The following is a 15,404-nucleotide window of genomic DNA, read 5'->3' as shown; positions in this document are numbered from 1 at the left end:
TAATAATACTAACAAAAGAAAACAACGATATAATCGTTCTCCTCAAGAATATTCTCCAACATCTTGGCATTCACTTCTTCAATCTTCCCTGGGATTTCAAGAGTATCTTCATCGGTGATCCACGAAAGAACCTCGTCCTCATCCTCGATATCGCCCTTATAGATCAAAGGCTCCTTGTTCCTGAAAAAAGCCAGTGTAGGGAAATTCTTGATTCCTTGTTTCTTCGCGAATCCTGTGTCTTCTGTAGTGACGAAGATGATTCCAGTTTCGTCCAGCTCATCGTCGATATTTTCGAGCTCTTTGAGGATTTTTTCACACTCGTCACCATCCTCGCAATCCCCACCTAATAAATGAAAGAATCTTTATTATTAGACGTTGCACAGGTAGTTTAGGTACCAAAATAAGATTTAAAAATAAAGATACAAATATTGAAAATAATTCATAACATGCAAATTTACCATTCTTTTTATTCACTTCACATTTTCTTTTATTCTATTTGTAATATAATGAAAAGGAATTCTATACGATACTTGATAATTTTCGAAACAAAGATAAAATATTCGTGACAATTCGAGACAAACTCGAGAAAAGATACATTTATAATTTTTCGTAACGAAATCGAAGACATATATATAAGATCTATATTATGAAAATTATATATATTTAACCTAATTATATTCAACTTATACTTCAAAAGCTTAAAACTTAAACTGTGTTTTCGTGACTAACATAAACTAACGAAGTGAAGGAGTATACTTACTAAAGAATGCGACGACGTATTCGTGTTCTTCGATCAAATCGACCAGTATTTCATCAGTGACTTCCTCGATGGTGGCAGTGTTCTTTTGTTCGATCAGCCATTCAAGAACTTCGTCCTCGTTCAATAAATCTCCTTCGTAGAGAGCCGGGATCTTGTTCTCGAAGTAGACCAGAGTCGGAAGGTGATCGATACCATACTCCTTCGCCTCAGCATCGTTGTCCATACGAATGATCACGATTCCTTCCTTCTCCAACTCGTCGTCGATGTTCTCCAACTCGTTCAGGATACGCATGTCCTGCTTGTCGTCTTTATCGTCTACGGAAAGGAATCAATTCGTGTCTCGTTTTCGCTCGCGATCGACCAACAGCACCTACCTAACCGGTAACAGTGGAAGAATGTTAAAAGGAGGTAGAAAGACGAATCGATCGCTTACAAAACAGGACTGCCAAGTACGGCGAGGTCTCAATCAGCTTCTCCATCATCTCGTCGGTCACCTCCGGTATCTCCGAGTGCTTCTTTTGATGCAGTAGCCATCCGAGCAGCTGATCCTCGTTCATCAGATCGCCTGCAAAATTCAAATACCATTTGTTGCAATTTTTTTAGTCTTTATCTAATCTAGAGTACGAGAATGCCTATGATTGTAAATGAGAGTGCTTTAAGAAGCTTCGTATGTGTAATTTTTATTTCATCTGACATGTTATATATTATACAGTGCTTTTTTACGAGGGATATAATTTTTATTCGAAAGACGCGCTAGGTTTTTAAGTTTATTTTTATTCCCTTCTTTGAAACTTCACGAAACTTCTATCTCTCTTCTTATTTGCTTTTTTGAATCTTTCAAAGATGATAAGGAATTTTTTACTTAAATTTATACAAAACTGCGAGAATCTTTACAAAGGACGCGATAACTTTTACTTCAACTCATAAAAAATTTGGAAAATTTTAGGAAACGTATAAAAATTTTCGAAGTACCTTCGTACACGTGTGGTATTCTTTTCTCAAAGAATACCAGTGTAGGCAAAGACTCGATGCCGTATTCCTTAGCTTCCTCCAGATCGGAAATTTTCACGAACGCTATATTGTGCTGATCACAGTCATCATCGATGTTTTCCAATTCACCAAGGATTTTCTGACTCTTCTTCTGATCCTTGTCATCTGTTAAAGGAATAATGCAATAAATTCAATGCATAAGATGATATTTCGTATAAATATCTATTTTATATAATGCGAGATAATTAAATAAATCTTCAAATAAAAAAGAAATTAATCACTGACAAAAGAGGACGGCTACGTGAGGCATCTTCTCGATGATCATATCGAGCACTTCATCTGTGATGTCTTCGATCTGATCGGTTTTTTGTTGAGTCTCCAACCACTTTAGAACCTTCTCTTCATCCTCTAGATTTCCTTCGTACAACGTTGGTATTCCCTTTTCGAAGTACAGCAGACTGGGAATTTTTTCGATACCATACTCCTTTGCTTCCTCTAGGTTGTCGATCTTCACGAAGATCACCCCAATCTGATCACACTCGTCGTCAATGTTCTCCAGTTCATTGAGAATCTTTTGGGATTTCCGGTCGTTGTTGTCGTCTAAGGATCATTTGCAATAGTAATTTGTAAAACGTCGTTGTTCGATTTATTATAGAGAAAATTAATTTTATAAATTAGTTAATCTTATTTTACTTCAAACAAAAGGTACGTAAGAGCATTATTAAGTTCTGTTATGAAATAATAAATTTTCAATCAATTAAAAATTTATTCTAGATATTTAAACCATTTTTTACAATTTAACTCTGCTATAGTCCTAGAATTTTTGTTTTCTCAATTTCACTTTTGCTTTAACAAATGAAACTTATGATTTCAATCGAGTCTGTAATAACTTACTATAGTGGTCCATGCAATCGTCAATAATTAATTAAAAAGAAAGACCTGCAATGCTTTGAGAAGCACTGTAATATGAAACATCTAAACTGTAGAAAAGTTGAAAATTTGATTGAAAACGTAAATGACAAAAAAATACAATTGAACAAGAAAATTAATTTGAGACATGTGGCAGAGTTAATCAATGGATTCTGTGCGAATGAAAAATCTTACAGAACAGCACGGCAAGGGTTTTTCCATCCTTGATCAGACGATCCAACATTTCGTCGGTGACATCCTCGATCTCGTCCTTCTCCAATTGCGACAGCAACCACTCCAGAATTTCATCTTCATTCTCGACATCCCCTACGATCATCCAATTTCATTTCATTTAATTTCTAATCATATATCCAGTTCTCTTTTCTTTTGTCCTCGTCGGTTTGCCCAATTGCTCCACCCACCTACCCACCATCGTAAAGATTCGGGATTTGCTTTTCGAAATACACGATTGCTGGGAGAGAATCGATGCCAAAATCTTTCGCAGCCTTGTCGTCGTCAATTTTCACGAACTGGATCCCGTGCTTATCGCAGTCGTCGTCGATCTTCTCCAGCTCGTTCAGCACCTGCATCGAATCTTCGTCACCGTGGTCGTCTAAAAGATTTACAGGATAACAGATAGTATCGGTGTAATAAAAAGAAATGATTACTGGATAGCAGATCTTTACGCATTTGTGAGAAATTCAAAGATACAATGCATACAATAATACACAGAATGAACATATGAACATACGTGTAAGGTTGTACAAATGTATAAAAGGCGTAACCATGTAAAAATATATAAAATATCTATATCTAAATTAAAAGTACATATGCGTCTGTAATATTTAATAGGTGAAATAAATTTTTGCTGAAATTTAATTTTTTAGTTGCGTTTACAATAATATGAATTTGCATAAGTAGTTGTAGTTTAGAACTGATATTACTATAGATTATTATAGCATGGAGTATAAAAGACGAATAAAAAGTTACATACAGAATAAAACGACTAGGTTATCGATATTTCCGATCAAGGTTTGCAGAGTCTTCGCAGTTACATCCTCGATTACGTCCTCTTCGTCTCCTGTGCTTTTGTTCGCCACCAACCACTCCAATACGTCTTCCTCTTTGCTAAGTTCGTCTGTACAAATTTTTGATTAATATCATGGCAAGTAAATTATCGAGATTTATTTTTTTCAATTACATATATAATAGCATCGATCGTCCTAATATTAGTAAAGTTATATTAATATATTCTTTGTATTATACAAGAAAATGTAATTAAAAAGAATTTTCCAACTTGAATCTAACTTTATCTAGAGATTCAGATACGAAAATTATTTTAATAATTTCAGTATAATGTTGTTCAAGGTAAGAAAATTACTAAAATACGTTTTTTCAATTGTTTAGAAATTCAAACGTTTCACAAATATTTTTAATTTACTTTTGCTTGTTTTAAAGTCGTCAATGCTTACGCTCGTAAATTATAGGAATCTGGTGCCTGTAGTAGACCAGAACCGGAAGAGGACCTAAATTATACTCGTCGGCGAGCTGTTCGTCCGCGATCTTCACGAAACCGATTCCCAACTGATCGGCCTCGTCGTCGATATTCTCCAGCTCTTGAAGGGCCTTGAGACACTTTTTGCAGTCAGGTTTGTCTGTCCCATTTGAAATAAAGGACAATGTTATTCAGGATTCGTGGTTCTTCCGGCTATTAAATATGGAAGATAGAGTCGGGTAGTTTCTGGGTCAAATCGGGTTAAATCAGGTTTCCTCTTACATTTCCTTGTTTCGAATTTGATAGAAACTTGAAAAAAGTCAAACGATAATTTATAGGAATATTTTGTAATTCTTAAGAATAAAAAATATTCTATGTCATGTACTTTTTCATAACGCAAGGATTTTGTGGGGCAATTAGTATGCAAAATTTCTCTTAGTCATCATACGCATTCCTTCTATTCTAAGGGGGCAGGAGGGATACAAAATGATACACATCCTAACATCCAAATCGTGACCATTTTTAAGTACACAAATTAGTAAACTGAACATATATTTCATTTGATTTTTAATCTAGGAAGTATAGTTTTTCGAATTTAAGAAATATATCTACATTATTCATCACGTTATCATCTTTACTCGTGCTTCTTTGTCACCATTTTTCCTCTAGGCTTTCAATTCTTCTTATTGAAGTGAATAGATAGACAAATAATCGCTGAAAGTAATGCAGTCGTTCTTCGGTGTTACTTGAAAGTTGGTTAAGTATGTATATTGGAGGAATAAAAACGTATATGGGAACATATAGCCAAGCGTTAGTGACGAACCAATACGTTTAAGAAGAATACAAAGTGTTTACTTCATAATACAGAATACGCTTTATTATTATATTTATTACACAAAAATTTTGACTCTTAAGAGCCAAGGAAAAAGAATTTCGCTGTGGGGAATATCACACTTACCTACAGTGAAAAGAATAATCTCAGATAAATTTAGCACAATATTCTGCATTATATTGCATTAAATCATTCTACCATCATCCATCGATGAAAAGTATTAATATTTATACAAATGTTTGAAACTTAATTTCAAATCAATTGACGCTAAATCGTCAATTATTAAGAATCAAAGAAGATATTTCTTTTCTTCTCAAACGTTTTAATTGATTCATCACGGTGTGTGTACAAGCATTCGAAAAGAAAGCTGTGCGACATTCATAGCAGTGATTTCATTGAAATGTGTACTTACTAGAACCGGCGCCAGCACATCGTTGCGTATCCGGACCTATCGATATCAACACACACAAGAACGTTTCACATATATGTATTATTTACAAGTATGTTGTAAGTGATCGGATCGCAAAGTGGAACGAATTGTCGGAAACCCTCATCGAAGCATAAAAGTACAAAGTTAGTTTTCTTTTGCGTCACATCTACGCTTCTTGCATTTGAAATTCAATTAATCCATCCATCTTTGCGATGCGTTAATTATACCACAACGGACAAAGTTTTACAGACGAATAGGAAAAAGACGAATACTGACAAAGGATCGATGGTAGTCGGTAGTATAAAAGGAGAACTTTTGCTGCGCTCTTTCCAACGAAGAAAAATTTTGTTCACGATATACAGGTATTCACAATGCTTCTTTGAACGAATAAAAGATCATAATTGTACGTTTTTTCGATCTTTCGAGGGAAAAAGAGATTGTTATTCGACACGTAAGATATTTTTCTTCGCAATGCAATAAAAAAGGAACGCTCACACAATGCTCTCTTGAAGGAAAATTTTAATGGCGATGTTCTGCAGAATTTTGAGAAAACAAACCGATTACTCGGTACGTGGAAATTTTTCAATGAAATAAACAGAGAACAGCTACGAAGTTCTTCTAGACAAATAACAATTTTGATCGCTCGTTTCTACAATGTTTCGAGGGAACGGAATGATTATGCGATACGTGAAATATTTTTCTTTGTTAAAGAAAAAAGAAAAAACAAAAGAAGAACATTCATAGCGCTCTTTTGGGCGAAGAAACACTTTTATCGCGCATTTGTACAACGTTCCAAGAAAACGTAAAAATATTTATATAGAGAGGAATTTGTATAGTTTTTTTACAACATTTCGAGGAAAGATTTGTTATACGATGTGTAAAAAATTCTTCTTCGTATTAAAAGCTAAAGAGAGCGTTAAGGCGGGAAAGGAAATGTACGGTGATCCGTAACATCGTGATGAGGTAAAAAACGTATCTACAAAGTAACGCTGTAATGATATTTCGATATCACGAAACGGTGTCATTGCATTGGAAAAAAATCTCGCTTCTCGTTAATATCAGTGAAAATAAAACCAAAGAAATTGGCTTGAGACGTGACATGTTAATGCGACCGAGCTTCTCAGCTGCTTGGACACTGATGAAAGCTCTGTTAATCGTAATCATACACTGACAGAGCGTCTGCGCAGACGTATTAGTCAGACAATAAAATAATAATAAGAAAAAATATTGCATATTATGTACACGAGTTGTTTATATCGATATACACATATTTACATATATATTTGAGCACGTAATTCGATAATGAATTATTTACATGGCTGAAATCAAAATATTTCCGGTGGTATTTTTATTATTTTTGTACAGAAGAGTGTATTGATGTAGACTGAAAAAATATATTTGATTCGTTTTACCTTCGAGATGATTTTATGATTCCTCTACATTCTTCCTGATGAAAGGGAAATATATGTAAATTTGCTTTCAAGGGAGACAGAAAGAGAGAGAGAGAGAGAGATGATTTTTTTGACAGAAGATCATGTTGGAGTTACGAGGGAAAGAGAACTCACAGAACAGGACTGCCACGAAGTCTGTTTCCTCGACGATCTTCTCTAAGATCATTGCGTTCACTTCCTCGATACGATCGGGTAGATCCATCGCTTCTAGGCTCGTTAAGAAATCTAACACATTTTCTTCGTCCATCAAGTCACCTGAAAAAGTGAAACGAATGACGAAGGAAATTTGTGTAAACTTATAATGTAGAAAATTTATTTTGTATTCTCTGCAATCGTCAATGATCTACATAGAATGTATACCTTCTTTTAAGAGAGAAAATTTATTTTTGATTCCATTCATTTTTAGTTGTTAGTACTCCTCACTTACTAAGATCTCTAATATAGAAGAATTATTTCTTTTGTCGTTTCCAAATTGCTTTTTTTGCCAAAAATTTAAATAGCAGAATGAAATCTCTAATACAGAAAAATTCTCTTTTATCACTTTCAATTATTAAAATTCTAAATGGAGGAGTCTCTGGTGTAAAAAGTTCAACTCTGTAGAAGTTCCGCATCTTTAGAGACTCTAAATAAAAAGCTCTTACAATTAGATTTAGAAAATTACTTTTCCATCTCGAATAGTTTCGAATCGTAAATAGAATTCTACGCGATAATTTCAAAAGGGCAGGTTTAAATAACGTGATTGATTTATTGCAAAATCAGTTCCACAGCTATACATTTCATTCGCAAAACAAAAGAGTTACTTAAGACGTCCGTTGCACAAATCAATTGACACTGTACCAATTCTACGCGGCTTCTACGCGTAGAATAAATCGGTTCATAACATGTATCTTCGATCGTGACTTCCTGTCGCTTTTATTTACCATCTGGTAACGTCGAAAATAGTATCTGTTGCATTAGCCACAATGGAAATAGATGCAACTTGTCGTTACATCATCGAAGGTAAAATCAAGCCGAAACGGTTCCGGGTGAAAGCTAATTCTATCGAGGTCCTCTTTTTTCCCCAATCTTGTTTTATTTCGAAGAGGACGGCCGAGTTATATCTCGCGCATCTACTTAATAAATCTACAAGGTTGCGTTGCCAAATGCGGGTTTTGTTGATCACAATGTAGCACGATTGATGATCACACCTGTCTTTTGGTTCGCTTTCGCGTTTCTTGTCCAACCGCGTTCAATTTCCGAGCTTCTTCCTCCGATTTTATTAATGTGACCCGCTTCATTCTCACTTCTGACGAATATCGTTCTTCGTCAAATAATTTAGTTTGGGTCTTTTTCATCGATCGGATGTCTCGTGTAGTCGCAGAATATTGAGTTTCAAGCAGATAGTTGTTCGATTTTTAAGTTCCCTCCTGACCTCGAATGAATATCGTCTTTTCTAGACTTATTTGTATTACTTTTAGTCGATGGAAATTTTGTTACATTTTTACATTTGTGTTCATAGTGATTCGTAAGAATGTATGATGATGCGTGTGAAAAATTTGTTGACTAATCAAACGTATTATACAAATGTATCAACGAGTATCGACGTTGTTATAGAACAAAGAATATCACCCAGTGAAGAACATAATATTATTCTATAGAAGAAAAAATTACATAAAATAAAGTATATTATGCTGCACAAAATAAAATGTTTTAAACTTGAACGCGTCATTTTCGTAATAAACTCGATGCAAGTAATTATAGAAAGTTACAGTTCGGCTTATCTACTATAACATAGTAGAACAACAGCTAGTTATTTCCATCCTAAATGTACCGAGTGCTTGAAGACTTATAGATTACAGCGTACATATGCAATTATAATAACAACTCACTGAATGTATAATACATGCATTACACAATGTGTAACTTATAACGCACGACATCACAAGAAATATACAAAAGTGTTAGAAAATTTCGTTGAAAGTCTCTAATAAAAATCATCAACATCATCCCTGGTAACTAAATTTCTTAATTACCAGAAAAATTAACAGAAAAAAGACCCTACAAGCCGCGTCTCCTTGAAAAATCAATTTTACATCAAAGATATAACGTTTGTATCATCCCCTAATAATATTTTCAGAATCATCCTGTGCGACAAAATTTCCTGACACAATTATGGTCGTGTTGTTGGAACTGATTTCTCGCTTCTATTCGATCCGAATCCTTAGCAATGTCTCCAGAAGAGAATCATATCCTGCGACAAATTTCGACACAATTGACTAATTTTTAATGACGTTCGAACCGATTTCGAGATAGCGAGCGGCTCAATGAAACTGCGAGTCACAGTACGCGCCGACGTTGTAATCGGGTTGGTTACGTAACACGCGCATTCCTTGTTGTATCCTATTAATTTCTCTTAGCTGGCTGTTCTCGCGTCACCGGCCAACCGGAATCGCGTTCCCAGCCGGCGATCTCCGCGAATCGACATTAGCGGTTTTCGCATTGTGTAGGGGGTGGTTATGTCGAACAAAAGTCGAGCATACGGCCATCGCCGTTCTACAAAGACTAACCTCACCAAATACCAACGCGTGGGATTAGTGCCAGATCACGAAAGTGGTCTGACCAGTGCAACGTTTCACTACTCGACTTCGCGAAAATCTGATTCATTGCGAACTTAATGCAACTGCGATCGTTATTTCTTGGTTCCTATTTCTAGTTTATTGTTACAGAATTTTGATATTATTGCAGAGGTGTGATTGTGAAAATGTGGAAATATAGATCGCATAGAATTGTATATATATATAGCATTATATATGGTATTTCAGTATTATAAATGTTACACTTAAGAGGTTACTATAGTATTTAGTATATTTTAATATTGTAGCATGAGGAATTGTTGTTTAGAACTGGTAGAAATTTAGATTAAAACAGCAAGAGGATAAAAATAGTAGAATGAACTCTTTCTGCTTTTCTTTATATTTTTGTAATACTTTTCATACGAATTCTTTTGGAAGTAGCATTATATTAGTAATTTTTTTTACTTATTGGAATATTATTATAATAACAATAAAGAATTATGGGTTAGAATTAGTAGAAATCTAAATTTAAAGCGAAGAAAGAGTAGGCGGTAAAATAGGACGTTAACGCCTGACTATAGCGGGTTTGTTCTACTGGAACCAGACAGAATGTTTAAATCGCGAAAATTCGAGAACCCCGACGATTGTTCTGCGAATTCTGGGTCAAGTACTATACTGCGGCGAGTCTCGAACCTTGTTTCTCATACCTGGCAAGGTTACCGAGATCGCGGCCGGATTCCAATAAAAGTTTGGCGAACTTTCAGCCATTAGGAATCATTACTATCCGCTTTTGTTCGTCGTACGCGTGAACATTTTGTAAAAGGAGCTTCCGTTTTTTATTTTCTTTTAGTTTTTCTTAAATAATTTAATATTTTATGTGGAAAACGTATGATTAAAGATCTAACCTTCATAGATGATCGGTTCTCTCTCGCGGAAATATGTGAGGGCTGGGAAGTTTTTGATGCCATATTGCTTGGCCAATCGTTTATCGTTGATCTTGACGAAGTCTACTCCGAAGTGGTCGGTGTCGTCGTCAATCTTCTCCAGCTCGGCCAGCACCTTGTCGCATGTTAAGCAACTTCTCGCATCTGAAAGACAATTGTATCTACTTATTCTTAATTCGATTGGTATTTTGAAGGCTTCACTCGAAGATCCTTCGTTTATCGTGAAACTTAATATTTATTTTTACACGAAGAATCTTTTTTCCGAGAGATAAACAATTAAGATATGGGTCGTTGAATGGAAAGTTGAGACAGTAGACTTGCAATTTGAAGATCGCCCGAAGGTTCAATATTTAACTTGAACAATATACTTCTTATCATATACATATATTTATTTAAAAACACCTGTATCGTATCTTCCTATAAACGAAGGGTTATCGAAACCTTTATTAGAAAGTTAAGAGGTCACCCGAATGGTTAGATTTCCAATTTGCAAAGATTGAATATTTATGAACTTCTTTCATAGTAAGATACATTTAAACATTTCAAATAGCATTGAAGTCGTCCGATTCACCACCTGCAAAGAAATTGGCCTGGTAAAACGTGTATCATTTTATTCTCCTCGAAGCAACATCGACAGTCGAAATAATTTCACCAAAAAATTCATTTCACCAAAAATTCAAAAAATCATTTCCCTGCGGACAGTACAAATCCTTGGGTAGTGGCCTTGTGTTACAGAAGAAGGAAAATTAATCCTTCGCGCGCGAGTTTTATGCTTATCGCCGTGCGTTGGCTCGCCAGTTCCAAGCGTTCTTGGCCGGCTCTGATTCGTTCTGTTCGTCGTCGCAGCGACCAACTTACGCGAGTGTTGGGTTACAATCATTGGATATGGACACCAAGGTATCCCATCGCATGGTTTCTCCATCTATTCTCACCGATCTTGACGCTTAAGGAGATCAAGATCTCGATTTAAACTCGTCCAAACAAAAAGGATCACGAGAAATGTGAAAGAAGGAAGCGAACGAACAGGTGGACGTCGCCATTTTTGGCGACCACGTCCTCAGAATAGAGCTACAAAGACTGTGAGAGGTGGATTCGACTCTCTTCTTCATTCTTTCTCTTTCTTTGCTCTGGCTGCTTCTTCTCACGCGGCTTGAATACGCTACTGTGTTCTCGTGTTCGATTCTATTTTTGCGGTGGCTAGCAGGGCTTATCTAAAGCAACGGCAGAAGCAAAGTTACCTTTGTCTTTCTCGGTCGATTCACCCTCGTTTGTCTGCTTCTATTTATTTTCGTTTGTTTTATTTACTTTTGTCCTTTTACGTTTCCTTTTCGTTGGGACGTTAGATCCATGTCGTTAAGATGAGCAGATTTAAAGGCTGGTTGCAGACACCTCCGCGTACAAACCTGGCAGAATGCAGTCTGAGCGAGAAATAAAGACAGAGAGAGAGAGAGAGAGAGAGAGCGAGAAAGAAAGAGCAGCCGAGACGTTGAGGTACATGTGCCAATTAAATTGGACCTATTCCACTCGCTACGTCTCTACATTGGTGGAAAGTTGGGAGAAATTGTGCGGTAATAGTTACGACGATGGTTACATTAGAGAATTTCTTGCTGGTTAGTCAGCGTATTAAATTTGTTGAAATAAATGTTGAATAGAAATAAATTGAATTGCTTAGAACTTTTACATGCAATCTGAAACTTTTAAAGATTAATCCGTCGTATTAAACTCTTATTTGATTTCCGAATTAATTAAATAATCGTGAATACGAAAGAAGAGGCCAATAATGGTTATAGTGAATTAAGCTTTGCCTTTGGATAAATCGTTTGTTTGAATTATAATGCAGAGTTACGATAATCCTCTCTGATTCGTCGAATACGAAAGCTATCTCGAACTGATTTTCCCGGTGAAGCAGAGACTTGCAAACAAATATAAATAGAGCGACACAAAACAATTCTATTTTTATTTCCTATCGTGTCCACCCACTCGTTCTACTCCTAAACGAATCGTCGAATCGAGAACGAAAAATAAGCGATATGCTAGAATTCGATTTCACGCTCACCGTATCGATGATCGCGGTTCGCTCATCATGAATCATCGGTACTATCGCCCTGGAAATTCTAGCACATTTTCCTCTATCTAATTTCTTCTACGACAAAGAGAAACAATCATAGATTAATATTCAATTATTTCAATAACTTATTGAACCCAATTATGTGCTGTAATTGGAAAGACGTAATCGTAAAGATTTTGTAATTGGGCATGCTCCTAGATTTTCTACAACAACACTCGTATAAAATTCCATATACTAAATATTATCTAATCTCTTTTTTATCGCATTATTCAGCACTTTTGGAAGTTTTCTGATTAATTCTCAGTTGTCTATTGTCTTCCCAATTCTAATTCTTCGTAATTCTTTAACTTCCAATTTTTCGTGGTTTCTCGAAATTCTAAATTATCAGATTTCTATAATGTAAGTTTTTATTATTCCCGCGAATGCAATTTCTGTTCGCCCCAATTTTCCATTAATTCCTTGCCATTTTCTGACTCTGAATTTTCTACTATACTTCTGTCGACCCTGTACGACACTTATCCTGTTTTTTACTTCAGATTTCCTTCTCATGTTTCACCCATCAATTTTCTTCCCATTTACACCCCAAGGCGAGAAGTGCTCGCGAAAAGACGTCCACAGACGAAATGTAAAGTAAAACGTCGCGATGGACGGCGAGGCCGCTCGTTCTTGTATTTTTAGTGGCTCGTAAACTAGGCACTGGCCGCCGTTCGATCTAGTCGTCTCTGTTTCTCGTTGTAGCAGGGGTTATCTTTTCTTGCGTGCGAAGAATCGCACGCGCGCGCTCTCTTAAGTGTCTCCGCGATTTCGCCACCTTGAAACGTCGAAGAACGTGGCACGTGGACCAGACGCGATTATATCGGAGAAATTTCCATTCGAATAAAGATCAAGTGTTGTAATGCTGATATGTACAAGTATTTTTAGGGTACAGATATGTAGCTTTGATCGAGTACGAAAGTACGTGGACACTTGTTATAGAAAAATTATATATATCATATGTGTTGTATATATAAACTAATTTGAAATTTCATTGCACTGTAACGAATAGGCTATGGATTTTTATACATTTATGAAAAATCTGATGGTGCAAGAATGCACAGAATATAAAACAATATGTGAAACATCGAAAGTATAGTACTGGTTGTAATTTTTAGTGAGTAAAATGATTCTCTGCTTAGGCTCAATTTTTAAAAATATATTCATAAAAATATGATTTTGCATAAATATCTCTCTGTCCAGTAATGAAATACGATCGTCATGATAATATTGAAAACATTTGAAATCAGTCTGAGGATGTATATAGAAGCTACAAGATATTTATTGACGACATATATTTAGTAAAAAATTAATATACAGTTTGAGTGGCTCGCTAAGTATTATGGCTTACCAGTACAACGAATAATTGACTGTTTAAATTACTTTTCTGATCTCTGTGATATATACGTACTACTCTGTGATTATATTTGTACTAAATATCTCGTAGCCTTTATGTACGTCTTTACATTTGTTTCAAGCTTTGTCGCTATAATCGTGATAATCGGACTTTATCATAATGTTATTAGGATTCCGCAATGTTTTGTATAAAATTTAAAACATGTATATTTATAAAAGATTTCTACGGGTGTTTGAACTTTTTAGCGAGCAACTGTATGTAGATCGACGTGCTTCAGCCAGATGTGTTGTTCTCAACGATTAGGCGAAATTGATTACGATGGACAACCGCTGCGATTCGTACGAGTGCCTCGTTGCGGAAGAGAGAGACTTTAAACTGGAGATTAGGTTAATTTTAAGTTAACATGTGTTTTGTACTGTTTCGAAGCAGGTTTTCATGGCTTTTATTTCTGGAGTTTAGTAGATACTTTATGAACCGCGATGGTGATCCTTTTAGTTTCGTGGTGGATGGTGGGAAAAGTTAAGGATTAACATGTTAGATGGATCGTTAAAAATGACGAGATGGTGCGAATTGCAAGCTTGAAAATAACAGAAAATTCCAAATTGATGAAAAGTCGTAGGACGTTAAATGAATTAAAATTTAAAAAATGGGTAAGAAATAAATAGAAAATTCAAAGTGGAGAAAAATGAAACTTTGGAAAATAATAGAAGATGAAATTATAGAAGTCTGATAACTCGAAAATTACAGAATATTGAAATTTAAGAGATCATAAATAACTAAAGGCCTTTGGGAAATTTTCAAAAGCGAGTAACGTGATTTACAGAAGAATTAAATAATTTTCAATCTAATGTAGAAATGAATTGGAAGTACCTATATGATATTTTATTGTATAAAATTATAAATTACATACATAACCATTTTTTAAGAGAAGAAATACGTAAAAATACTAAAGGGAACAGTTGATAGGGAGAAACGTATATAGAAAATTTAAAGATCCTTTCGATAATGATCTTAGTCGAGCAAAGGGGAAAGAAGCGTGCAGTCGATGGTTTTATTTATACCGGAAGAAGCATTCGAAGCATATCTTCAGGGTCCCAGTCCGCTTCTAAAGATAGTTACTCAATCGGCCGTATTTCTTGTCTCGCGTAGACGCGTGGGTCGCGATTGTGTTGGTATTGGTGAGCTTTTGATGAACCAACGATTTGGGACATTGCGTGGGTGCTTCGAGTTTGCGCCACAGAACAGTTAAACCCATGCACGATCGTCGGACGAGTATCCACCATTGGGGCTCTTCCAGCACGTGCCGCGATTATTTTCCTTTGATACCGTGGTACACACGTGTGAAATTATTCGTTTAATTTTTTTTTCTCGCTGAGATAAAATCGAGAATGGATTGAGATTCTAATTGGGGAGCTGTCTTATTTGTATTTGAATTGGAGCAAGGTCGAGTTGTGAATGTTTTGAAAGAGTTAGGCTAAATGCCTCTATAGTTGATATTTTATTTATTTTACTTAGTGAACAAGTAAAAGAGCGAAGAAGCATAAGTGCGCTAAAAAATTTTATTATTAAATTAAGGGACTTTG

General features: G+C 35.5%; 1 protein-coding gene and 1 long non-coding RNA gene across 6 annotated transcripts in view; one reads left to right on the top strand and one right to left on the bottom strand.

Annotated features, from left to right (window-relative positions):
• LOC100648128 overlaps positions 1-15,404 on the bottom strand; it is a 44,830-nt gene that overhangs the window by 18,780 nt on the left and 10,646 nt on the right. For 3 of the 5 annotated variants that reach the window (XM_048405324.1, XM_020862912.2, XM_048405325.1), the window contains exons 2-13: positions 10,325-10,507; positions 6,982-7,122; positions 5,399-5,434; positions 4,132-4,314; positions 3,654-3,797; positions 3,090-3,272; positions 2,855-2,986; positions 2,036-2,350; positions 1,733-1,915; positions 1,194-1,325; positions 761-1,075; positions 14-343 (exon numbers count right to left, since the gene is read on the bottom strand). In XM_048405324.1, coding sequence (XP_048261281.1) covers positions 14-343; positions 761-1,075; positions 1,194-1,325; positions 1,733-1,915; positions 2,036-2,350; positions 2,855-2,986; positions 3,090-3,272; positions 3,654-3,797; positions 4,132-4,314; positions 5,399-5,434; positions 6,982-7,122; positions 10,325-10,507 — 2,277 coding nt within the window. The remainder of the gene's footprint in view (positions 1-13; positions 344-760; positions 1,076-1,193; positions 1,326-1,732; positions 1,916-2,035; positions 2,351-2,854; positions 2,987-3,089; positions 3,273-3,653; positions 3,798-4,131; positions 4,315-5,398; positions 5,435-6,981; positions 7,123-10,324; positions 10,508-15,404) is intronic. The other 2 variants (XM_048405323.1, XM_048405326.1) reach the window with 1 other exon arrangement.
• LOC125384986 overlaps positions 1-15,404 on the top strand; it is a 35,298-nt gene that overhangs the window by 10,690 nt on the left and 9,204 nt on the right. The gene's annotated exons all lie outside the window — the stretch shown is intronic.

The sequence above is a fragment of the Bombus terrestris genome, chromosome 4 (genome assembly GCF_910591885.1).
Source record: "Bombus terrestris chromosome 4, iyBomTerr1.2, whole genome shotgun sequence".
In the NCBI taxonomy this organism is placed as follows: Eukaryota; Metazoa; Arthropoda; class Insecta; order Hymenoptera; family Apidae; genus Bombus; species Bombus terrestris.
The sequence above is the reverse complement of the archived record's forward strand: the minus strand, read 5'-3'. Positions and strand labels throughout refer to the sequence as shown.